This window comes from Trachypithecus francoisi, unplaced genomic scaffold, assembly GCF_009764315.1.
Source record: "Trachypithecus francoisi isolate TF-2019V2 unplaced genomic scaffold, Tfra_2.0 Lachesis_group17, whole genome shotgun sequence".
Lineage (NCBI taxonomy): Eukaryota > Metazoa > Chordata > Mammalia > Primates > Cercopithecidae > Trachypithecus > Trachypithecus francoisi.
Window position 1 is genome coordinate 68,928,325 of NW_022681462.1, and position 27,778 is coordinate 68,956,102.

The 27,778-nt window shown below is 36.7% G+C and overlaps 1 protein-coding gene across 3 annotated transcripts in view; it reads left to right on the plus strand.

Annotated features, from left to right (window-relative positions):
* The window catches only part of SOS1 (SOS Ras/Rac guanine nucleotide exchange factor 1), a 151,130-nt gene that overhangs the window by 65,613 nt on the left and 57,739 nt on the right, over nucleotides 1-27,778 (plus strand). For all 3 annotated transcript variants that reach the window (XM_033175942.1, XM_033175943.1, XM_033175944.1), the window contains exons 3-6: nucleotides 5,961-6,092; nucleotides 7,889-8,053; nucleotides 10,277-10,486; nucleotides 13,825-13,968. In XM_033175942.1, coding sequence (XP_033031833.1) covers nucleotides 5,961-6,092; nucleotides 7,889-8,053; nucleotides 10,277-10,486; nucleotides 13,825-13,968 — 651 coding nt within the window. The remainder of the gene's footprint in view (nucleotides 1-5,960; nucleotides 6,093-7,888; nucleotides 8,054-10,276; nucleotides 10,487-13,824; nucleotides 13,969-27,778) is intronic.

The window sequence follows — 27,778 nt, forward strand, 5'->3', positions numbered from 1 at the left end:
GGTGGTTCACACCTGTAATCCCAGCACTTTGGGAGGCCAACGTGAGCAGATTGCCTGAGCCCAAGAGTTCAGGACCAGCCTGGGCAACATGGCAAAACCTTGTCTCTACTAAACATACAAAAAATTAGCTGGCTATGGGGGTACATGCCTGTGGTCCCAGCCACCTGAGAGGTTGAGGTGGGAGGATTGCCTGAGCCCAGGAGGTTGATGCTGCAGTAAGCTGTGATCGCACCACTGCACTCCTGACAGAGTGAGACCCTGTCTAAAAGGAAAAAAGAAGAAGTTTGAAAAAAAAATGTTTAAAAAATACACTTTGCTTTAAAGTATAAGCATAATTCAAAGTATGGTAGCAATTACTAAATTTGGTAGCTCCTAGGTGATATGTCTAAGAGTGATTTTTAGTTGCCCTATAGTTTTGGGAAAATAGGTGCTTCAAAAGTGCTTGAAAATAGATGGATTGTGCATACATATTTTGCTGATGGTAATTAAAAAGTTTTGGTAAGTTGTACTACAGATTATCACAAATTATATCATAGTCCAAATGAGTGGAATTTTGTTTTATTGATGTAGCCAGTAATCACTAATCTGTACTGCCAATATATTAGTATTTACCATCAGGCAGTGTTGCAGATGAATAAGGGAGTAGAGTCGTGCCTCAGTTTCTGTGGGGGATTGGCTGCAGGCTGCTGCCTGAAGATATCAAAATCCATGGATGCTCAAGTCCCTTATATTAAATGGCATAGTATTTGCATATAACTAATGAACACCCTCCCATATGCTTTAAATCATCTCTAGAATACTTACAATACCTAATACAAAGTAAATGCTGCCAAGTGTAGTGACTTGCGCCTGTACTCCCACCTACTCAGGAGGCTGAGGTGGGAGGATCACTTGAGCCCAAGAGTTCAAGGCTACAGTAAGCTATGATCGTGCCAGTGCACTTCAGTCTGGGTGACAGAGTGAAACTCTAACTCTTAAAAAAAAAAAATTGAATTATATGTAAATAGTTATTACATTGTATTTTAAATTTTGTATTTTTAAAATTTTTTAAAAAATATTTTTGATCTGCGGTTGGTTGAATCCACAGATGCAGAACCATGGATATGGAAGGCCCACTGTATTATATATATATATATATATATATTTTTTTTTTTTTTTTTTTTTTTTTTTGAGGCGGAGTCTCGCTCTGTCGCCCGGACTGGAGTGCAGTGGCCAGATCTCAGCTCACTGCAAGCTCCGCCTCCCGGGTTTACGCCATTCTCCTGCCTCAGCCTCCCGAGTAGCTGGGACTACAGGCGCCCGCCACCTCGCCCGGCTAGTTTTTGTATTTTTAGTAGAGGCGGGGTTTCACCGTGTTAGCCAGGATGGTCTCGATCTCCTGACCTCGTGATCCGCCCGTCTCAGCCTCCCAAAGTGCTGGGATTACAGGCTTGAGCCACCGCGCCCGGCTGTATTATATATATTTTAATGCTTTGGGAATGCAGAAGAAGGGTATATATTATTTGGCTCTGTTGATTCCAATTAATTCAAATGTTAAAAGATAGTATAAAAATTGCTCCAATCTGGTTTATTTTTCCCTCTTTATAATAAGTATAATTTTCTGTATTTAAACTTTGAAAAAATAGAGGCAAAAGCTAATATTTTTTTCCTGTGTTATGACCCTAGTAAAGTATAGTCTTTAATTTCTTAGGTCTTGTCCTTTCGTAATTGTACTTGTTCTTTACTTGACTAGACTGATTTCCTTTGTTATTCCTTCCCTTTCTGGTCTATACGTACCTATATTTAACCAGCTTTGATTTCTTAGGACACTGATACGTTTTTCTTTTCCTCATTCATTTCAGGCTTTTTTTTTTTTAACTCCTTTATCTTAGACTTTTTCTTGTCATTAGCCCTTCATCGTAAAATGTAAAATGTCTGATTTCTTTTTCCATTCATTTTTTTCTTTAGCTTTTTTCCCTTGGAATCCTAAAGAGTCCTTGTAATTTCTTTCTTTTCTTTTCTTTTTTTTTTTTTTTTTTTGAGACAAAGACTCGCTCTGTCACCCAGGCTGGAGTACAGTCGTATGATCTCAGCTCACTGCAACTTCCGTCTCCCAGGTTCAAGCGATTATCATGCCTCAGCCTCCTGAGTAGCTGGGACTACAAGCGTGTACCACCATGCCTGGCTAATTTTTGTATTTTCAGTAAAGACAGGTTTTCACCATATTGGCCAGGCTGGTCTTGAACTCCTGACCTCAAGCAATCCGCCCACCTCAGCCTCCCAAAGTGCTGGGATTACAGGCATGAGCCACCACACCCGGCCAAGTCCCTATAATTTGTAATAAGCTTTCCATTAACATTTAGATTCCCCAAATAATTTATCCATATTTTCTACCTTTCTAAACAGAAACAAATTTCTCCCACACATACAAAAGTATATGGGGATCTGAATTTTTTTTAACTGAAGTACATATGTAGGAATTTATATAGGACCTAGAATATTTGTATTGGGTTTGGTCAAGATTATCTTTTTAAACCTATTTATTATGTAAAGGAAAAAACAGCGTTCTGCTAATAATAGAGGTGAATCTTAAACTTAGCTCTGTATCTCATTAATGTTTCCCAAAGGTACTAGATATTAATAAAGATAGAGTTTCTCATTTAATACAAATGAAATTATTAATCTTGAAATTAGGAGAGTAATAGTATTCTAATTCATGAATCTTTCATTGATCAGTCCTCCTTCGGCTTCTTTTTAAAAATACATTAAGGCCTGAGTGCAGTGGCTCATGTGTGTAATCCCAGCACTTTGGGAGGCCAAGGGAGAAGGATCATTTTGAGCTCAGGAGTTCCAGAGTAGCCTGGGCAACATAGAAAGGTCTCATTTCTACTAAAAATAAAAAAATTAGCTGGACATGGGGGCACATACATATAGTCCCAGCTTCTTGGGAGGTGGAGGCAGGGGGGATCACTGAAGCCCAGGAGTTTGAGGCTCCAGTGAGCTATGATCGCATCATTGCACTCCAGGCCGCGTGATAGAGCAAGACCCTTTTCCCCCTCAAAATAAATAAAAAGTAAAGAAATATAAAATATTTGTGAAAGAAATTTTATTTTGCTATAAAATTATAAATTTGCCACTATAAGAAATAAAGTAATTCCTTCAGTTTGGCCTCTTCCACATTCGAAACACCTTTTAAAAAAAAAAAAAAAAAAACCCTATGAATTTTTCCCCATGCATTTTGACCCTTGGCATTATCTCCTAAGTATGTATTTGGTAATTTGATTTCATTAATACCCTTGTAAGTAAGTTTAAAATGTGCTGTGCTTCATTATTACCACTTTGCCTTTTTAAAAATCATTCGAGATTTTCTTTCCTCTTCTTTCCTTCCTCAAAACAATAAACCTAGAATGAGGTAGACGTAATTGATATGGACAGGGGTTGCTGTTCTGTTTTCTTTTTCTTCTACCTCAACCCCTTCCTACAGTTAGTCTCTGTAATTCCATCACTGGTGATTTTTTTTTTTCAAAGACATGTAAATCTATTTAGAATTAATTGTCAGGTTGAGTTCAACTTCTGTCCTCTTGTATTGCTTTTATTTTTTTATTTTTACTTTTTTCTACTGCTTTTATATCTACACTGTGCACCAGTGTTTTTAGACTCCAGGTCATGGCCATTAGTAAGTCATAAAATTACTTTACTGCATTGCCCAACCCTTATTTTAAAAAATAAAACAGGCCGGGCACAGTGGCTCACACCTGTAATCCCAGCACTTTGGGAGGCTTAGGTGGGCGGATCACCTGAGGTCAGGAGTTCAAGACCAGCCTGGCCAACATGGGGGAACCCATCTCTACTAAAAATACAAAAATTAACTGGGCATGATAGCACACGCCTGTAATCCCAGCTACTGGGGAGGCTGAGGTGGGAGAATCACTTGAACCTGGGAGTGGTGGTTGCAGTGAGCTGAGATTGCACTACTGCACTCCAGCCTGGGCAACAGAGCAAGACTCAAAATAAATAAATATATAAATAAAAACAGAATAGAAAATGCCAGTGTGCTACATATAATAAGGACAGGTTTGTTTTAGGAAACTTTGCTTCATTTGAGTATGTGTGCAGTATTTTACGGTATAATGTAAAAATGTGTTGAAAATTTATTCTTACAATGAGTTGGGGTTTTAAAAAATGTTGGAAAGCCACAGGGTCATAGCATTATTAGGTTTGTACTATAGTTACACTTAGTTAATCATGGGTTAAACTCATCACTATAAAACATTTTAACTGAAAACCACGTAAGTTAGTCCTAAATATCTTGTCATTTTTGGATTAACAAGTCTGTAAAATAAACTTGGAAAAAAGAAAAGAATTCTTGTTTTGGATGTTCCCTTCTCTCCCTTTGCCCCTTCCCTTTTCTCCTTTTTCACCTGCGATGCCTCCTCCATATTTGGACCTTTGTATTGCCTTTTACTGCATGAGGCTGGTGTCCTGGCAAATAGCTTTTCAACCAGACAGTTGAAAAGGTTTGTAGGCCGGGCGCGGTGGCTCAAGCCTGTAATCCCAGCACTTTGGGAGGCCGAGGCGGGCGGATCACAAGGTCAGGAGATCGAGACCATCCTGGCTAACACAGTGAAACCCCGTCTCTACAAAAAAGTACAAAAAACTAGCCAGGCGAGGTGGCGGGCGCCTGTAGTCCCAGCTACTCGGGAGGCTGAGGCAGGAGAATGGCGTGAACCTGGGAGGCGGAGCTTGCAGTGAGCTGAGATCCGGCCACTGCACTCCAGCTTGGGCGACAGAGCGAGACTCCGTCTCAAAAAATAAATAAATAAATAAATAAATAAATAAATAAATAAATAAAAGAAAAGGTTTGTAAACCCCATTTTTAACTGCTATAATTTATTTCAACATGCTTCTAATTTGATTAATTAGAATTAAAATAACTTTATTTGGAAGCTGATTTAGCCTTGGACATAGATGAAGATGAAATTTATTAAAATTGAATGGATTACACCGCTCAATTTATACATTTGCTCTTAAGATTTCCAAGAATCATTGTGTTCTCCAGTCCTCTCACCACCAAGGACATCACAGGGATCACACTTTTTTATTTTCCATTTTACTAGCAAATAATTAAAACTTTTTATTCAGATTTATAATTAGAGATGATGTTTAATTTCATCTAGTTTTTATATACTAGTTGAATACTCATTTATTCAAAACACGTGTAAAAGTTATGTAATAGCGACCTCTACTGGTTTTAGTTATGGTATCCTGCAAGTGGATTTTTAAAAGTTTTGAGAGGATGAAAGCGCCTTTTTGAAGTGAATTAGTTTAATAAGGAAGGAAATTCAACTGTGATAGTAACCTGAGTTCTTTCACTCTCAGTGGAAATTTTAACTAAAGAATTTCTGGAAATTAAATTGAAGTATTTTGTTAAAAACGAATGACTATGGGAGGACTTTAAAGAAACTACAGTGTATTAAAATTGCTGTCACCAATGCAAACCTGTTGCTTTCCATGATTTGTAAATAGTTCTGAAGTGCTTTTGCATGGTGGATAAAGAATATTCATAGAGGTTTCCAATTGAAAAATGCTGCATGTAATTAGTACTGAAAGTAAGGACGAGTGAGAACTGGATTTAGATATTTACTTCTTGATCTTGGTTGCTGTTCCTTGAAATTTTATACAAGTACTATTTAAGGTAGCTTGTACTCATTCTTGTAATTAGCTTTATCACAGTGAAGTTGAAATTCAGGATGTGATATTCCCCCTAGATAATAGAAAGAATGTTTAAGTCTCTTATTGCCTAATTAAGGAACTAATACATTGACAATTACTGTTTTCTCTTAGCTTCAGTATGTTTGTAATGTAAATTATACCACATGTGAAAAGCTCTACTTTTGGTATTCTTTGATTTTAAAAGTAAATTTTAAGTGAAGAGCACTATTTGATATATTTGCTTAGTTGTTGTTTTCCTATTTTCCAAGGAACGTGTTCAAAAAAGTTTCCCTCATCCAATTGATAAGTGGGCAATAGCTGATGCCCAATCAGCTATTGAAAAGAGGAAGCGAAGAAACCCTTTATCTCTCCCAGTAGAAAAAATCCATCCTTTGTTAAAGGTAATGCTGAAATACTGCCTTCTTGCCTTTTAAGGGAAAAATAAAACCCACCATTTTTATACAATAATAATATATTTTATGGATAATTGAGTCAACTTAAGAGTAAAATTCTCTCATTCTAAGTTTTCCAGAGATTTATGTGGTGGGAGGAGATGCTATGATAATAAGAAAATATAAACTGGGCAACATGATTTAAAGTAATTTCATATCAGTAGTAATAAGCAAGTTGAGAAGACTAAGAAAGTTATTGTGGATTTTGTTTATCTCAGATGTAATTAGGACCACAAAGAGAATTTATAAAACTCCTCTTGTTGGTTAGACCTGTGTTCCTATAAATCCTTTTGATGTTAATACTTTGTGTAGAGACCTCTGTGAAAAGGCCATAAGGCTATGTGTAATCTCTGAACAAAAAGATCACCTAAACTCTCCAGTCCTACTTATCATGTAAATAAATCAGTCAGTTGAATCTCTACAGAACTAATAGAAAAACCACTGGAAGCTCGAATAATGCTATTTCTATTTTAGTTAATATAATGAACTACTGTTATCTCTCACAACAAAAATATAGGTATTATAATAAGTGAAAACTTAAATGCCAGCGATTTTGTACATACTATAATATGGACAAAATGTTAATACTTGTATACATTGTCTGAGTTTTATTACTCAACAAAGATGTTATTATCCATAGTTTGTAAATGAAGTGACAGAGGCAGAAAGTGATTAAGTAACTTCTAGGCCAAGTTCACAAGACTCTAAGTGATAGTGTCAGAAAGTTCAGGTTTGCTTGATGTTTTCCAAAATTTAAAGTTAAACACTTGAATGAGTTTTAAGGTTGTATTTTGCATTCAGTTGTTTGAATAGAAATATCTGCCTTATGGAAAACTACTTCATCATTCTCTTCATGATTTTCATTGGCCATACATTGAATTGTATTCTAAGAGAATTAAATTGAGGTATATGAATACTATGTTAATAATCCTAAATTTTGAGTTTTATGTACTAATTGTGAATATCATTTCAATTTATTTTAATACACCTTTATCATGATACACTTAATAGTTTTCATATACCCTAAAAGGTAAATGCAGCCTGTCTCCAGTTTGTAACGAACTTCTTATTTCAAAGTTGTTGTTTTTTCCCTTAAATGAGTTGTTTGGAAAATAGATTTTGTTATTCTGTATGAACAGACCAGTCCCACAAAAGCCCATATTCTCTGAAGTCTAATACTAGGGCTATTTAACATTTTCTTAATAGCAACCATTATTCAGTAGGACATAACATGAATTTTGTTTTCATAGAAATTGGCAGGGTTATATTAGGAATGTGCCCACTATGGTTTGGGGGAGCCCATCTTCCCTTGGAAAAGATAAAAGTGTAAGCCTGGTAGAGATTCCTAGATACCAATAATATATTAACTCTCATTTTTTGTAAAAGAAAAAACTTGTTTGTTGTAGTTACTTCCAGGTATTCTGAATTAGGTAACAAAGAGCATTTACTCCCTTCTCCAAACTTGGGTCTTCCTTTATAGGTTAGGGATTATCTATTTGTAATCTCTGCTGCTTAAGTATTTTACATCATTAGAGGTAATTTTGCCTTGCCTTTTCTTAGCTCACATTTTCAATAGTAATACATATATTATTCATTGTTGAACCACTTAAAATTAAATACTGTTGGTCAGCACAGGCCTCAGGAAAAAAGTGTAAGCTAAGTTGCAAATATGTTTTTTATTTTTAATCAGTGTGTTAAATTTACAGTATATGATGTTTAAACATACTTTCCTTTTAATTTTGCAGGAGGTCCTAGGTTATAAAATTGACCATCAGGTTTCTGTTTACATAGTAGCAGTCTTAGAATACATTTCTGCAGACATTTTAAAGCTGGTTGGGAATTATGTAAGAAATATACGGCATTATGAAATTACAAAACAAGATATTAAAGTGGCAATGTGTGCTGACAAGGTAGGAAACTGAGCTTTTATATTTTTTTTCTTAAGTTTCTTTTTATGACTTATTAAATGCTAACGTACTATTCATGTAGAATAAAATTGTACTACGTGTTGGGGAATATCTCCAGTAACCTAATAGCAGGGACTCAAGATACCACTTTATAGAAATAAGATATTAGATATATAATATTAAAATGTGTTTAAATATGTCATGCAGGCCGGGCGCGGTGGCTCAAGCCTGTAATCCCAGCACTTTGGGAGGCCGAGACGGGCGGATCACGAGGTCAGGAGATCGAGACCATCCTGGCGAACACAGTGAAACCCCGTCTCTACTAAAAATACAAAAAACTAGCTGGGCGAGGTGGCGGGCGCCTGTAGTCCCAGCTACTCGGGAGGCTGAGGCAGGAGAATGGCGTAAACCCGGGAGGCGGAGCTTGCAGTGAGCTGAGATCCGGCCACTGCACTCCAGCCTGGGCGACAGAGCAAGACTCCATCTCAACAAAAAAAAAAAAAAAAAAAAAAAAAAAAAAAAATGTCATGCAGTTTTTTTCTTCTGTGCTGTTGCAGCTAGGGTTAATTAGAGTAATCTCTTAATAGATAATTTCTTTTTTTCTTTTCTTTTTTTTGAGATGGAATCTCGCTCTGTTGCCCAGGCTGGAGTGCAGTGGCACAATCTTGGCTCACTGCAACCTCCGCCTCCTGGATTCAGGCGATTCTCCTGCCTCAGCCTCCTGAGTAGCTGGGATTACAGGCACATGCCACCATGGCCAACTTATTTTTTTGTATTTTTAGTAGAGACAGGGTTTCACTATGTTTGTCAGGCTGATCTCAAACTCCTGACTGCCTCAGCCTCCCAAAGTGCTGGAATTACAGGCGTGAGCCACCGCACCTGGCTGATAGTAAATTTCTTAAAATTTATTTGGACTGAAAGATTTATAAGGTTATGGATTTACTTAAAAACAATTTTTCAAAACCTCAAAACAATAGTTTTACTTTGGCATCTAGCTTTCTTCAGATACTACTTTGTGGTTTTACAATAATAATAATAAGAGCAAACACTTATTGAAGGTTAGGCATATATGTGGCATATCTCCGTTGGTCCTTATGATATTCCTCTAAGGTGAGTGATCTTATCTACATTTTATAAAAAGGAGACTGAAATTCACAGGGATAAAGAAATTGGTCCAGAATTTTCTGAGAAGTTTCAAAGCCTAGACTTGAACTCCAGGTCTCTCTGAGTCTAAAGCTTTTCGTCATTACCTAAGGGTGTTCATTTTACGGAAACAACTTTGCAGAAAGGAAAATATTTTCTGATGAAACATTTCATTCCATTTTCCTCATTATACTCTTACTGATTTGGAGTATTATTTCTGATTACTGATTCCACTAAATTATGTTTTAGTATTTATTTGTTCTTTGAGAATGTGGCCATATAGAGTGAAAAAACCCACCTGATTTGAAGAAGAATTTCAAATGTTTGAGTATTTTTAAATGAATAAGTATTTAGTTTTAAAAAATTATTATCTAGACACGAATATGAAATACTTGATACTTTTTAATGAATCAGATAAATAAAATATTTTTGAGTACCTACTACATGTTTACACAGGGAGGAGATGCAAGAGAAGTATATATAAAACAAGGCTCCAGAGTTGATGAAGGTATACTTATATACATGAAACAATCAGAAAGCACGCAAGATAAAATATTTTATTGTGTTACAGAGATATGATGCTGTAGAAGTTCGCAAGAAGGGGAAAGATGTGTTCTAGCAAGATTAGTAACAGTAGACTTCTTGCAGAAAATAAAAGCTTATTTTGACCAATTCCCAACAAATGTAGGAAAATAGGCCAAATAGAAGGCTATAAAAATTATTTAAATATGAGATACTGAGGCCATGGAATAAAGTGATGATGGCAGGGTATAAAACAGAGAAAACCAAGTCAGAGAAATTAAAGACAGGATCTGGAAACACATTGGAAGTAATAGGTTAACAAGAGAGACAGACAGATAAATACTAGTAGTGATAGAGAACTTGGAGGAGTGTAGTAAGTGATATCAGATGTTGAATTCTGTTTTAGAGAAGCTGTGGAGGAATGCTGGCAATATATCCAAGAGGAGAAATTTGCTTGTTTGCTTTTTTATCATTTAAGAACTTTATTCAGAGAACTTAGAGCATTTCATGTCAAACTTGACGAAAGCTTCATATTTTATTTTTTTTTATATCTCTGACTAGGTATTGATGGATATGTTTCATCAAGATGTAGAAGATATTAATATATTATCTTTAACTGATGAAGAGCCTTCCACCTCAGGAGAACAAACTTACTATGATTTGGTAAAAGCATTTATGGCAGAAATTCGACAATATATAAGGGAACTAAATCTAATTATAAAAGTTTTTAGAGAGCCCTTTGTCTCCAATTCAAAATTGTTTTCAGCTAATGTAAGTATCATTGTATATATACCTGTCATTGGATGTGTTGTGAAATTTGCATGACCACTTCAAATTTGAAGTTGTATAGTTCATGATTACTAATTTGTTAATTTTTTTAAGTTGTGGGACTTAATTCATGATCACAAAGTGCTATAACAGTTTCAAGAGATTTAACATCAGAAATTAAGAGACAAAATACAAAGTAGACTGATTATGTAAGTGAAAATGAAATCACAGAATTGTCCATGTACTCCAAAGGATAAAGCTTCTTGTTTAGGTGGAAGATATTTTTGTTTGAGTCGTTTGAATCATTCAGCCTACACTTCATCAATGCCAACTGTATTGTCAGGTACCATGCTTGGCAGCAGGGATTCAAAGATGAATAAGAAACAGTTCTGCTGGGCGCGGTGGCTCACGCCTGTAATCCCAGCACTTTGGGAGGCCGAGGCGGGTGGATCATGAAGTCAGGAGATCAAGACCATCCTGGCTAATATGGTGAAACCCCATCTCTACTAAAAATACAAAAAATTAGCCAGGCGTGGTGGTGGGTGCCTGTAATCCCAGCTACTCGGGAGACTGAGGCAGGAGAATGGCGTGAACCCGGGAGGAGCTTGCAGTGAGCCGAGATTGCACCACTGCACTCCAACCTGGTCAACAGAGCGAGACTGCATCTCAAAAAAAAAAAAGGAAAGAAAAGAAAAGAAACGGTTCCTTTCCTTAAGTTTAGTCAAGACAGAGATATAAACTATACATTTGCAGTAAAATGTGGTAATTACCCTATTAGAAGTATGACAGCAGTAGTATTGGGAGCACAAAAGAAGGGGCTAGTAACATTGAAACTTAGACAAAGGATTACTGATCTTACTATAGTAATCAAAGTAACCTAACTGGGTCCTGAAGAAATGCTGAGTGAGAACGGGTGAGATTGTCATAGGAGCTACACACTGGTAATTCCTGGAACTGTAGCCACACAGCCATAAATGACTGATAGAGAAGCAGTACTCACTACAGAGGCTGGGACTAGGCTCAAGCTATGGCAATGAGTGAACATTAAAAAATAAAGCAGTAGATTATGGTGATGGTTGTACAAATCTGTAAATATATTAAAGACTATTAAATCACTCACTTTAAATGGATACATTGTATGGTTTCTAAATGTTTCAATAAAGTTGCTTAACAAAAAGAGTAAAGAAGAGGCAAAGGTTTCTGAGGACACAAAAATCAAGAACCAGAATGGCCAAAAAGCACATCAAAAGGTGTTCAACATCACTAATCATTAGAGAAATGTAAATTAAAACCATGACATACTACTACATTCTCATTAGAAAGGCTGAAATGTAAATGACTTCCAATACCAAAAGTTGAAATGGGTATGGAGCAACTGCTTGTGGAAATATACAATTCCCACATTACTTGAGAATGTAAACTAGTATATTTTGGAAAACAGTTTGGCAGTTCTCTCTCTCTTTTTTTCTTGAGACGTAGTCTCGCTCTGTTGCCTAGGCTGGAGTGCAGGGGTGTGATCTTGGCTCACTGCAACCTCTGCCTCCTGGGTTCAATCCATTCTCCTGCCTCAGCCTCCCATGTAGCTGGGATTACAGGTGTGTGCCACCACACCTGACTAATCTTTGTGTTTTTAGTAGAGGCAGGGTTTTACCATGTTGGCCAGGCTGGTCTCAAACTCCTGACCTTAAGTGATCCACCAGCCTCGGCCTCCCAAGATGCTGGGATTAGAGGCGTGAGCCACCATGCCTGGCCAGTTTGGCAGTTCTCTATAACAATAAACATAAATTAACCATATTGCCCAGCAATTCTACTCCTAGGTTTTTAACCAGAAGAAATGAAAACATGTCCATGCAAAACTGGTTCATGAATGTTCATAGCAGCTTTCTTTGTAATAGCCCCAAACTGGAAACAACCCAAATGTCCATCAGCAGGTGAATGTATAAACAAACTGTGGTATGACCATACAGTGGAATGTTACTGAGGAATAAAAAAAAAGAAATAGTTATGCATGCAACAGCATGGGTGCATCTCAAAAATATAAGCAAAAAACTAGGCACAAAAGACAATATATGATTCCATTTATTTAATATTCTAGAAAAGACATTTCTATAGAGACAAAAAGGAGATCACAGGTTTCCTGAGAGTGAGGCCTAGTAAGGGTTGATGGAAATGGGGCACATCTTAAGAAGTTAAGATGATGAAAAGGTTCTGTATCTTGATTGTGCTGGTGGTTAGAAGGGTGAATAACTACACAAAATCTCACCAAAAGAACATTTAAAATAGGAGTTTCTTATATAAACCATGCCTCAAAGTCAACTTGATAAATATAGTCACTGATAAAAAAGGAAATCAAATAATAGTAACCAATTTTAATTTAAAGTACAAAATGGATATGGTTTCAGATTCTGTGTTGCAACTAACCCTTAAGAAACTATCATTTGTTGAATTTTAGTAAAGAACCATAAAAGGATAGTCACTCTATTTATACGGAAAGTCCAGAATAGGCAAATCCATAGAGACAAAGTAGATTAGTGGTTGCCAGGCACTGGGGAGAGGGAAGGAATGGAGAGTGACTGTACTGGATATTTAGCTATCCACCTTCCAGAAAAATCATAGGGTTTCTTCTTGTGGTAATGAAATGTTCTAGAATCTGATACTGGTGATGACTGCACAACCAATATTGAAAACCACTGACTAGTAACCGTACTTTTAATGAGTGAATTTTATGGTATATGAGTTTTATCTCAATAGAAAAATTACACAGAAAAGCTATATTTTTCATATACTTCAAAATAATGTATCACAACAGATTGTATGCAGAAATAGATATGAAAATCCTGCTGTCTTCTAGTACACTATGTTAGAGATTTGCAAATGTAAAACATTGCCATTCTTCTGCTGAATGTTTTTTATTGTGGTTTAAAAAAATTTGGCTACTTTTTATAAAAGTGCTATTTCTGTTAACACATAATGGGTTTATTATTTTTAATGAATTAAATATTTTTTTAAAATTTTGCTTTTAACTTCTAATATGGTAAACATTGAAATACATAGTTATAAACAAAGGGTTTTTAGAATCTTCAGTAATTTTTAAGAGTGTGAAGGAGTCCTGAGACCAGAAAGTTACAAGACCACTGACCTAGAGAAATGTATTTGCAAATTGTACATCTTTGCAGAAGGAATTCTTGAATTGTCTTTTATTCATATTGGTAAGTCATTAACATTTTTCACTGTATCTGCCATGTTAAATTTTGTGATTATAAAATGACTTATTGGCTCAAAATTTGTTGAATATTATAATAATACAGCTTCACTGAATTTATGTGTTTTCCCCCAAACAGGATGTAGAAAATATATTTAGTCGTATAGTAGATATACATGAACTTAGTGTAAAGTTACTGGGCCATATAGAAGATACAGTAGAAATGACAGATGAAGGCAGTCCCCATCCACTAGTAGGAAGCTGCTTTGAAGACTTAGCAGAGGTAAGTACTTTAATTATATACCCAAAAAGTCTACATAAAAGCCTACATTTACGTTAAAATTGAGAGTCTTCTTTCCAGCTAAAGTCATAGATATGAATTGTTCACTACTTATCTGTTATTGCTCCTTTGCCATAGGGTCATTGTCAACATATGTTTCTGTTATCTTACCAAACAGAAAAAGTGGTCTCTTGTTAATTATAGAAAAGCAGATACCACCAAGGGGAAGTATGACAGCTGTCACCCAATGGCCTACTGTAAAAGGTTAAGAAAAGTCAATGAATGCCTATTAAGGAACAGACCACAGAACTTGCACCTGAAGTCAGATTACTTGTGTTCCAGTCTAAGCTCTGCTGCTTATTAGTTGTGTGACCAGTGGCAAGTTATTTCATTTCTTTAAACCTCCATATCTTTATTTGTCAAATAAGAATGATAATGCAGGTTGAGTATTCCTAATCCAAAAATCCCAAATCTGAAATGCTTCAAAATCTGAAACTTTTCTAACATGATGCTCCAAGGAAATGCTCATTGGAGCATTTCAGATTTGGAATTTTCAGACTCGGGATGCTGAAGCAGTAGGTATAATACAAATAATCCAAAATCTGAAATCTTAAACACTTCATTTTGGGTAAGAGATACGTGATCTGTAATACCAGGATTTTCATGAAAAATTAAATAATCTATCTGAAGTATTTACCTATCTACCTTCACATAGTAAGCTTACTCAGTATGTGATAACCGCATTATTATTTAGAATAGGAATGAAGTAAATAGGACAGTAAGGTCCAGGATCTGGATGATTTAGATACCATGAGATAGAAAGACAGGTCATTAACTCCTCAGATATTTCAAATGCTAGAATACATGAGTCAGTCCTAATAAGTTAGCATTAAGAGTCATTCTGAGGTTTCTAGCGTTTGCTGTGTTCTCACTCTAAAATCTCACTCACTCATTATGATACAGCATTGAGCTTGTAAAATATTTTTTTTTAATTAAGACTTTCAGGCAAAATAGAATGGTAAGTTCAAGCATCACCACAGCCCCTTCATTCCTGCTCCAAACACACATAAGTAATAAAGTATAACAAGAAAAATGTGGAATATATATAACTAAACTTGAAAACAAGATCAGGAATGGAATAGACATTCAAGGTAGTGAGCTCTGGTATCTGGGTGTTTAGGCTCTTAAGGACAGTGAATTGTTTCAAATGGCACAAAAGACAATGTGTTCCATGAAAGCCAGAGCAAGACTTCTTGCTCAAGTCCCTCCTTATAATAGGATGCTAGGAAAATCTCCCAACCTGGTATCTACAGTAAAGTTTTCTAAAAGGTTGTGGACTTGACGTGGGGAGACAAAAACGTTGCCTTACAATAATAACTTAACAAAGTTTCCTACAGCATTAAGCTAATATGAAGCCTGAACCCCCAAAGTCATTTTAAGAGTAGGTTCTGGTTTGGAAGAGTGATCATAAAAGGAATGAGAGAAAAAAAGGAAACAAAACATTAAGTCTCCCACCAAGAAGCATATAATACAAAATTCAAAAAAACAAGGTAAATTCTAATTCTCAGAATGAAATTAATAAAATCAACAATTACAACATGAATTTATTCCAGATGAAATTGATTTTGTATAATAGACATACAAAAAGTTTAAAAGAAGTTTAGGATGCTGAAAGAGCTAAGTGAAGGAATATGATCTATTTATAAAGAAGATATTGTGAAACAAAAATAGGTGGAAAGGAAATGAGCAGATTTCTAGATATCAAAAGACAGATTTTGAGAATTAAATATATTATACAAGCATTGAAATAACTTATATAGTATAACATTTGCTGGACCCAGTTCAAGAATAAAATTAGTAAATTGGAAGATAGAATTGAGGACTTCACTGAGAATGTGACACACAGACAAAGATAAGAAACATGAAAGGCCAATTGAAAGTAATAAGCATAGCCGGGCACTGTGGCTCACGCCTGTAATCCCAGCACTTTGGGAGGCTGAGGCGGGCAGATCACCTGAGGTCAGGAGTTCAAGACCAGCCTGGCCAATATGGTGAAACCCCATCTCTACTAAATATACAAAAATTAGCCGGGCACGGTGGTGCATGTCTGTAATCCCAGCTACTTGGGACGCTGAGGCAGGAGAATCGCTTGAACCCAGGAGGTGGAGGTTGCAGTGAGCCGAGATTGCACCACTGCACTCTAGTGACAGAGCAAGAGTCCATCTCAAAAAAAAGTAATAAGGATAAGCTGAGAGGCTTAGTATACATCTAATAGGAGTTCCAGACAAAGAGTGATGGAGAAACAATATTTGAAAATATAAAAATGGATAATTTTCAAGAATGAGGACATTAGTTCCCAGATCAAAAATGAATTCCAAATATTGTTCATGATAAATAAAAATAAACACACAGCTGAAAACATGGCAGTGAAACTATAGAACATCAAAGATAAAGAGAAAATCTTGGGTTGGGCACAGTGGCTGATGCTTGTAATCCCAGCACTTTGGGAGACTGAGGCGGATGGATTGCTTGAAGTCAGGAGTTCGAGACCAGCCTGGCCAACATGGTGAAACACCATCTCTACTAAAAAATACAAAAATTAGCCAGGTGTGGTGGCGGGAGCCTGTAATCCCAGCTACTCAGGAGGCTGAGACACGAGAATTGCTTCAATCTGGGAGGCAGAGGTTGCAGTGAGCTGAGTTTGCGCCACTGTACTCCAGACTGGGTGGTTTCACCAGACTGGGTGACAGAGCAAGACTCGGTCTTAAGGGAAAAAAAGAAAATCTTAAAAGCTGTTAAGACACAGGAAGCTGAGGCAGGAGAATGGCGTGAACCCAGGAGGCAGAGCTTGCAGTGAGCTGAGATTGCGCCCCTGCACTCCAGCCTGGGGGACAGAGCAAGATTCCGTCTCAAAAAAAAACCTGTTAAGCTGTTAAGACAGAAAAGAAAATATTTTGCAAAAGAACTATAATTAGAATGGCAGCAGGGTTCTCTTTAACAACACAGGTTAACAGTCAGTTGAGTAATATCTTTAAAGTACTAAGGTAAAATAGGATTTTCTATCTAACTACAGTATTATTCAAGAATGAGGACAAATTTTTAAATAATAAAGTTTGTAGAAGAAAACATAAGTGTTCTTCATGACCTTGGAATATACAAAGATTTCTTAAACAGGACACAAAAGCACTAACCATGAAAGAAAAAAATTGATAAACTGGACTTCATTAGATGTAAGAATATCCATTCATCAAAAGACAAAATTAATAGAATGAAAAGGCAAGCTATAGACTGGAAGATAATATTTATAATATACGTAGCCAATGAAAGACTCATATCTGGGATATATTAAGAACTCCTGGCTGGGCACAGTAGCTCATACCTGTAATCCCAGGACTTTGGGAGGCCAAGGCCAGTGGATCACTTGAGGTCCGGAGTTTGAGACAAGCCTGGCCAACATGGTGAAACCCCATCTCTACTAAAAATACAAAATTAGGCAGGCATAGTGGTGCATGTCTGTAATCCCAGTTACTAGGGAGTCTGAGGCAGGAGAATTGCTTGAACTCAGGAGGTAGAGGTTGCAGTGAGCCAAAATCACACCACTGTACTCCAGCCTGGGCGACAGAGCGAGACTCTGTGAAAAGAACAAAAAACCCTAAAACAAAATAACTCCTACATGCCTACAAATCAGTAACTAAAACTTCAGGGTTTTTTTGTTTTGTTTTGTTTTTAGAAAATAGGCAAAAGACTTGAGTAGGTACTTCATACACAAAAAAGATGCTCAACATTGTTATTCATCCAGGAAATGAATTTTGAAACTATGGAGTAGTTGGAAGTCTACTTGCTGGTGGGGGCTAGGGTGTAATTTGGTACAGCCACTTTGGAAAACTGTTTGGCATATCTACTAGAGCTAAGCATACAATGTACCCTATGACTCAGCATTTTAACTCTTGGGCATATATCAAACAAAAATGAGTGCTTATGTTGACTGAAAGACATTTAAGAATGTTCATGGTAGGTTTATTCATAATGGATAATTAGTGGTATATTCACACAAGAAAATGCTATCTGGCAATAAAAAAGAATAATTGCTGATAAAAGCAACAACATAATATTGAGTATAATAAGACTCAAAGTACATACTATATTGATATATAGGAAGTTCAGAAACATGTATCTTTGGAAACAGATTATTAGAATAGTGGTTGACTGGGAAACATGACGGAGATTTCTGAGGTGCTAGAAATGTTCTATTTCTTTATCTGGGTGGTGGTCACAGAAATGCATTGTATACAATAAAAAGTCATCAAATTACAGACTTTATGTAAAGTTGTATTTATCAAATAATGAGGAAAAAGTGAATTTATCAAAAATGAGGAAAAAGTGAAGAATAAATAAAAACCATTTCAAACATACAATGACCAAGAGCGTTTACTACTTGTAGACACTCATTATAAGATGCATTGGATGGCGTTCTTTAGCAAGAAGGAAAGTTTTACTCAAAGGGAAGTCAAGAAATACAAGAACTGATGATGAAAAAGAAATTGGTAGATGTAGGCCGGTGGCTTGCACCTGTAATCCCAGCACTTTAGGAGGCCAAGGTGGGCCGATGACTTGAGCTCAGGAGTTCGAGACCAGCCTGGGCAATACGGTGAAACCCCATCTCTACAAAACAAAATTACCAAAATTACCCAGGTGTGGTGGTGTGCACCTGTAGTCCCAGCTACTCTGGAGACTGAGGTAGGAGGATCACTTGCGCCCAGGAGGCTGAGGTTTCAGTGAGCCAAAATCACGCCACTGCGCTCCAGCCTGGGTGACAGACTGAGACACTGTCTCTAAATGAAAATGTGTTGATAAATTTAATGAATTGCTGAATAGTTTTTAAAATATTTTTAAAGTTTTTTTTATCTTGGAAAGACTAAACTATATTTCTATGTATTAGTGACAAAGTATACAGTATGTAAAGTAGACTTGTGTTTGTGACAGAAAAATAACTTTTGAAAAATTTATAGATAGCCATATTTATTTTTTTAAAAATTTAGGAAAATCACCAAAAGAACAGAAATACTACCTGTAGCTTATAATGTACAGATAGGGAAAAAGGAACTATAGTAATTTTTTTTTTATCATTTTCACTGATAATAGGAAAGAATAAATGAAGCAAACAAAAACAATGATAATGAAGATAAAATGATATAAAAAAATCCAACTACATTAGTAACTCAGTATATACAAACTGATGAAACTCAGCCTATTTAAAGAGAGTAATTCTATTTGATTTTTTAAAATTCACTTTAGGCCTGGCGCAGTGGCTCATGCCGGTAATCCCAGCACTTTGGGAGGCCGAGGCGGGTAGATCACAAGGTCAGGAGTTTGAGACCAGCCTGGCCAACATGGTGAAACCCGGTCTCTACTAAAAAAAAAAATACAAAAATTAGCTGGGCATGGTGGTGTACACCTGTAATCCCAGATACTCAGGAGGCTGAGGCAGGAGACTTTCTTGAACCCAGGAGGTGGAGGTTGCAGTGAGCCTAGACCATGCCACTCCTCTCCAGCCTAGGCGACAGAGCAAGACTCCGTCTCAAATAAATAATAAATAAATAAATATAAAATCTACTTTATGCAGCTTATAAAAGATGTTCTTAAAACAGAACCACAGAAATATTTTAAGATAAAGGGATGAAAAATCATAATATATAAAAACTTATCAAACTTGTATACCAATATTAATTCATATTAACTGATAAAATTACACAAAGTAAGTGCTGAGGAGGAAAAAAGAGAAACACTTCCTAATAGTAAAAGGGATACTATCTTGAAGATATAACAACCATTAATGTGTATGCATCTGATTGTAAAGCCTCAAAATATAAGAAGTAGAAACTGACAGGATTACAAGAAACTAAAAAAAATTGCTATCATAGGAAATTTTAACACGTCTCCATCAGAAATTAACAGATCAAACAGAAAAAAGATTAGACTACAGAAGATTAGACTAACACATTTGATTTTACACACACACACACACACTCTCTCTGCCTCTCTCACACTCACACTCAACCCTCCATATTCATGGCTTCCACATCTGTGGATGCAGCCAACTGTGGTTTGAAAATATTTTGGGGGGAAAAAAGCATAACTGGCATAATTGTAGCTGTACTAACATAATGTTAAGCACATTAGAATACATTACATCAGGGTACATTACAATACCCTAAACAATACAGTATAACAACTCTTTACATACGTACATTATATTAGAAGTAACATAGGGATCCTCTGAAGGTTATATGCAAATATACTATTTTATATCAGGGACTTGAGCATCCCTAGATTTTGGTATCTGCATGGGATCCTGTAATCAATCCCTCACCAATACAAGGGACAACAGAGTGTGTATGTGTGTGTGTGTGTGTGTACACAGTCATCCCTCAGTATATGTGGGGAATTGGTTCTAGCACTCCCTGCCGATAGCCAAATCCACACATGCTCAAGTTCCACATCAGCCCTGCAAAACTTGCATAGGCCCTGTGGAACCCATATATACAAAAAGCCAGCCCTCAGTGTACAAGGGTTTCACATCCCACAGATACTGTATTTTTGATCCTCATTTGGTTGAAAAACATCTGCATATAAGTGGATCCGTGCGAGTCTAACCCACGGGTTGTTCAAAGGTCAGCTGCATATATCTTAATATATATACAGATATATATCTGTATATATCTTAATACTGTTGCCTTGAGGATTAAGTTTCAACATAAATTTTGCAGAGAGAAGCTTACAGTTTTACATATTTTTTGAAAAAATAGTAATAATTAAAAATGAATAAGTTAAGCTTTCAACCCAAGAAACAAGAAAGAGAACAGGATACACCTAAGAGAACAATATGTAAGGAAGTAACAGAACAGAATTCATGAATTAGAAATTGATATAACAAAAGATCTCATGGCTGATCAACGGGAAAAGGAAACACAAATACTAGATGGGATCTCGGCCCACTGCAACCTCCACCTCCCAGGTTCAAGCAATTCTCATGCCTCAGCCACCCCAATAGTTGGGATTACTGTGCCACCACTTTTGGCTAATTTTTGTGTTTTTAGTAGAGACGAGGTTTTGCCATGATGGCTAGGCTGGTCTTGAACACTTGGCCTCAAGTGATCTACCTGCCTCGGCCTCCCAAAGTGCTGGGATTACATACATGAGCCATCGTACCAGGCCTGTTTTTTAAATCATGGAAGAACACTAAGATCCACTTCAAAATGTTTAAGAACTGTAATGACATAACCTTTAAAATTATATAAAAGAGCAGTATCAATGTCCTAAGTTAAAAAACATTAAAAAATGAATAGTCAAAAGTATGTTTTAACAAATGACTTGCGGCATAGACCAGTTGTTGTGAATGCTATGATTTGAATGTGTCCCCATATTTTATGTATTGGAAGTTTAATCTCCAACTATATATATTGATTGGAGGTGGGGCCTGTGGAGGTAATTAGCATTAGATAAGGTCATCAGGGTGGGGCCCCCATGATGGCAGGCCTGTCTTTATAAAAAGAGGAAGAGACCTGAGCTGACATGCTGTAGTCCCCTTGCTGTGCCCTGCACCACCTCAGGACTCTGCAGAGTCCCTACCAGCAAGAAAGCCCTCACCAGATGTACCTGCCTGTCTTGAACTTCTAGCCTCCAAAACTGTGATAAATAAATTTCTTTATGAATTACCCAGTCTCAGGTACTCAGTTATAGCAACAGAAGACAGCATATGACAATGAGTTTTGCCAATCTTCAGGAAACAGTTAAGCTTACTCTTTTGCAAATTGTTCCAGTGAATTGAGACATGAAGGGTAACTTAAGTTTATCGGGATTGTATGAATACATTATCAAAACTAGATAACGACAATACAAGAAAAAACCATGAGACATTCTCAGGTATCAACAAAACTGGCGATGAAAAATCAGTTTATGATACAGTAAAACATGTCCAAATATGATATATTTTATGATGTTTATTCTTACGTGGTTTGACATTTTAAAAAGTTTTAATGTAGTATTCTACTTTAGCAAGTTAAAATCGCAAGAAAAAGGGTTCATAAAATTAAACATTCATTCATAAATTTCTTTAAAATGTCAGGCAAACAAGGAATAGAAGGCAACTTTCTTAACCTAATAAAGGATATTTACTAAAAGTCTGTAAGAGATATAATAGTGGTTAAACTATAGCAAAACTAAGAAACTAGAAAAGAATACCACTTCTATTCAGCACTCTAATAGTGAGTACTGCCCAATACAAAAAGACAGAAAAGGAATAGGCAAGACAAAATTATCCTATTTTTAGTTAATATAATTATCTATATAGCAAACCCAAGTAAATTTTTATAGTTGGCAAGCTCGTTATAGCTGTTGGATAAAAGATCAGCCTGTAAAAATTGGTAGCATTACTGTGCTCAGTTACAGTCCATTGAATATATAATATTTTTAAAGACTGCATTCACTATAGAGATAAGACTATAAAGTACCTGGAAATAAACCTGACTAAATACAAGACCTTTGCTTTAAAAAAAAACCATAAAATTAGCTGGGCACGATGGCTTACTCCTGTAATCCCAGCACTTTGGGAGGCTGAGGCAGGCGAATTACGAGGTCAAGAGTTTGAGACCAGTCTGGTCAACATGATGAAACCCCATCTCTACTAAAAATACAAAAAATTAGCTGGGCGGGCACCTGTAATCTCAGCTACTCAGGAGGCTGAGGCAGGAGAATCGCTTGAACCCGGGAGGCGGAGGTTGCAGTGAGCCGAGATTATGCCACTGCACTCCAGCCCCAGTGAAAGAGTGAGACTCCATCTCAAAAAAATAAAATAAAATAAAATTAGATTCATAAGGAAGATCTGAATAAATGGAAATATATACCATGTTCATGGATGGAAAGACTCAGTACTGTAATGATACCAGTTGTCCCCCAAATAATCTACAAATTTAGTGCATAGCAAGCTGATCCTAAAATTCACGTGTTAAGAATGAGGAGCAAAAATAACAATTTTGAGGAAGAACAAGTTGAAGGGACTTGTTCTTGTCCCCTCAAGTACTTGTTAGATAAAATACCTGTTAGATAAAGTCTTGCCACATACTAAAATTTATTATGAAGCCGGAGTAAACAAGAGTGTAGTATTGGTGCAGGTAACAATTTGGTAACAGAACAAAGAACCCTGAAAAAAAATATACATATATTCTCCTGATATGTGATAGATATTACGTTAGCAGAGAAAGAATGAATTCATTAATAAATGATAATGAGTCAAACCTGGTTATATGGAAAAAAATTCATTCCATAACATATAATTCACAGAAAGTACTCAACATATTAAAAATCTAAAAATGAAGAGTAGAACTTCAAAAGAAAATATAGGAGAACATATTTATATGACTTTGACATAGGAAGATTTCTTAACACATAGAGCAAACCAGAAAGGAAGAGATTACGTTTTAAAATTTCTGTTCAAGAAAAGACATAAGCACAAATGAATGAAGTTGGAACCCTGTACCATATCCAAAAATTAACTCAAAATGGATCAAAGACAGTGTAGGATCTAAAGCTATAAAACTCTTGGAAGAAAACAGGTCTGAATCCTCATTACCTTGGATTTGGCAAAGGATACTTAGATAATACCAAAAGCACAAGCTATAAAAGAAAAAGTAGATAATTTGGACTTCTTCAAAATTAAAAACTCTGTGTTTCAAAGTACACCATCAAGAAAGCAAAAGACAGCCTACAGAAAGGGAAAACATAGTTGCAAATGATATTTCTGATAAGAGTCTAGTATTCAGTGTATATAACAAAAAGATAACCCAATTTAAAAAATGGGCAAAGGATTTGAATAGATATTTCTCCAAGGAAGATATATAAGTGGCCAACATGGTACATTAGAAGATGCTCAGCTTCATTAGAAATTAGGGAAATGCAAATCAAAACCACTATAAAGCCTGGGCAACATAGTGAGACCTTGTCTTTACAAAAATTAGAAAATTTGCCCAGGATGGTGGTGTGCGCCTGTGGTCCCAGCTACTCGGGAGGCTGAGGTGGGAGGATTGCTTGAGCGCAGGAGGTTAAGGCTGCAGTGAGCCATGATCACATGATTGCACTCCAGCCTGGGTGACAAGGTTAGACCATATCTCTAAAAGAAAAAACATGATGCAGTACCACTTCACATATACTAAGATGGCTAAAATTAAAATAAAAAAGGGAAAGTAACAAGTGTTGATGAAGCTGTGGAGAAACTGAGATCCTCATATTTTGCTGATAGAAATATAAAATGGAGCAACTGCTTGGAAAACAGTTTGCTGGTTTCTCAAAAAGTTAAACGTAGAATTACCATATGATCCAAAAATTTCACTCCTAGCTATATACCCAAAAGAACTGAAAGCAGAGATTCAGTTATATAGTTGTATGGCAACATTCATAGCAGCATTATCCACAATAGCCAAAAGCTGGGAACAACCCACATGTCCATCAACAGATGAATGGTTAAATTATAAAACGTGGTAAATACATTACAGTAGAATATACAATAGAATATAATTCAGCTTAAAAAGGGATGAAATTCCAATACATGCTACAACATGGGTGAACCTTGGAAACGTTATGCTAATAAAATAAGCCAGACACAAAAGGACAAATATTGTATGTTTCCACTAATATGAGGTAACTAGAGTAGTCAAGTTAATAGAGACACAAAATAGAAGTTACCAAGGGTTATGGGGAAGAGGCAGTGATCAGTTACTGTTTAATGGATACAGAGTTTCAGTTTGGGATGATAGAATAGTTCAGATCTGGAAATGGACAGTTGCACAACATTGTCTATTAATGCCACTTAATTGTACACTTAAAAATGGCTAAAATGGTAATTTTCATGTGTATATTTTACCACAATATAAAAAAACTAAAAGGGAGTGTTGAAACATGCTACAACATGGATGAACTTTGAAAATGTTATGCTGGACACAAGAAGCCAGTCACAAAAGACTACATATTGTATGATTCCATTTACATGTAATATCCAGAATAGGCAAATCCATGGAAACATAAAGTAGATTCATGGTTGCCTAGGGCTGAGGGGGTTTAGGGGTTTGGGAGGTAATAGCTGAAGACTGTGTGATTTCTTTGAGAGGGTGATAAAAATATTCTAAAATAGATTATGAAGATAGTTGCATAATTCCGTTAAATTGAAAATCATCTAATTTTGCCCATTAAATGGGTGGAGTGAATGTGTATGAATTAGCCATTTTTAAAAACTATCAATTTAACATGTAAAGACAAGCTAATAGAAATGGTCAAAAGCTATTAATAATTCTCAGAAGATATAAATAAATGGCCCATAACCATATAAGTAGATTCTCAACGTTACTAGTAATCAGGGAAATACATATAAAAATAACACTGGCATAGTCTCACAATATCAGGCTAACAAATTTTAAGTCTGATAGTATCAAATGTTGACAAGGAAGTGGACAACTGGGAAAAATCACTGCTGCTAAGTATATAAATTGATATAACCACTTTGGAAAGCAACTTCTCCTGGTAGTTACATGCTCTAAAAAATATTCATGCATATGTGCACACTAAGTTATACAGATCTTGTGGCTTAGGTTTCAGACTACTGCAATAAAGTAAATATCACAATAAAGCAAGTCAGTATTTTTTTGGCTTATAGTGCATATAAAAGTTATGTTTACACTATCCTGTGGTCTAGTAAGCATGCAATAGCATTATGTCTAAAACAATATACATACCTAAATTTAGAAATACGGCTAAAACAATGCTAATGATCATCTGAGCCTTCAGTGAGTCATAATCTTTTAGCTGGTGAAGGGTCTTGTCTTGATGTTGATAGCTGCCGAAGGTTGGTGTGACTGGCAGTTTAAAAAATAAGCAACAGTGGGGTTTGACACAGCTGTTGGCTCTTTCTTTTATGAAAGATTTCTGTGTAGCTGGTGATGTTGCTGATAGCACTTTACCCACAGTAGAAATTCTTTCAGTATTGGAGTCAATCCTCTCAAACCCTGCCGCCACTTTATCAACTAAGTTGATGTAATATTCTGAGTCCTTTGTTGTCATAAAAATGTTCATAGTATTTTCACCAGGAGTAGGTTCCATCTCTCCTGGTGAATCTCACTTTGTCACCAGGCTGGAATGCAGTGGCGTGATCTCAGCTCATTGCAACCTCTGCCTCCTGGGTTCTAGTGATTCTCCTGCCTCAGCCTCCCGAGTAGCTGGGACTACAGGTGTGCGCCACCACGCCCAGCTAATTTTTGTATTTTTAGTAGAGACCAGGTTTCACCATGTTGGCTAGGATGGTCTCGATCTCTTGACCTCATGATCCGCCTGCCTTGGCCTCCCAAAGTGCTGGGATTACAGGCATGAGCCACTACGCCCAGCCAAGAAACTACTTTCTTTGCTCATCCATAAGAAGCAAATTCTCTATTCAAGTTTTATCATAAACTTGAAGCAGTTCAAGTCACATCATCAGGCTCCACTTCTAATCCTGTTTCTCTTGCTATTTCCACCACATCTGCAGTTACTTCCTCCAACTGAAGTCTTGAACTCCTCAAAGCCATCCATGAGAGTTGGAATCAGCTTCTTCCAAACACCTGTTAATGTGGATATTTTAACCTTTCCCATAAATAATGAATGTTCTTAGTGGCATCTAGAATGGTGAATCCTTTCCAGAGGGTTTTCAGTTGACTTTATCCAGATACAACAGAGGAATCACTGTCTATGGCACTTACAGCCTCACGAAACATATTTGTGAAATAATAAAACTTGAAGGTCAAAATTATTCCTTGATCCATGGGCTGCAAAATGGATGCTGTGTTAAGAGACTTGAAAACAACATTAATCTCCTTGTATATCTCCATCAGAGCTCTTAGGTGTCTAGGTGCAATGTCAGTATTTTGAAAGAAGTTTTTGTTTTGTTTTGTTTTGTTTTTTTCTGAGCAGTTGGTCTCAATAGCGGGCTTAAAATATTCAGTAAACCATGTTGTAAACAGTTGTACTAACATCCAGGCTTTGCTGTTCCATTTATAGGGCACAGCCAGAGTAGATTTAGCATAATTCTTAAGGGCCCTAGGAGTTTCAGAATGGTAAGTGAACACTGGCTCAGTAATAATGGTGAAGAAGTTTGAAATATTTCAGAAATTACCAAAATGTGACACAGAGACAAAATCAGCACATGCTGTTGGAAAAATGGGGCCAATAGACTTGCTTCACACAGGGTTGCCACAAATCTTCAACTTGTTTAAAAAAAAAAAAAAAAAAGCAGTATCTGCAAAGCACAATAAAGTGAAGCACAATAAAGTGTAAAATTACAGAATTTTTTTTTGTCCAGGCTGGCGTGCAGTGGCCAGATCTCAGCTCACTGCAAGCTCTGCCTCCCGGGTTCACGCCATTCTCTTGCCTCAGCCTCCCGAGTAGCTGGGACTACAGGTGCTGCCACCTCGCCCGGCTAGTTTTTTGTGTTTTTTTGTAGAGACGGGGTTTCACCGTGTTCGCCAGGATGGTCTCGATCTCCTGACCTCGTGATCCGCCCGCCTTGGCCTCCCAAAGTGCTGGGATTACAGGCTTGAGCCACCGCGCCCAGCCTCAGAATTTTTTTTTTTTTTTTTTTTTTGAGACGGAGTCTCGCTCTGTCGCCCAGGCTGGAGTGCAGTGGCCGGATCTCAGCTCACTGCAAGCTCTGCCTCCCGGGTTTACGCCATTCTCCTGCCTCAGCCTCCCGAGTAGCTGGGACTACAGGCGCCCGCCACCTCGCCCGGCTAGCTTTTTT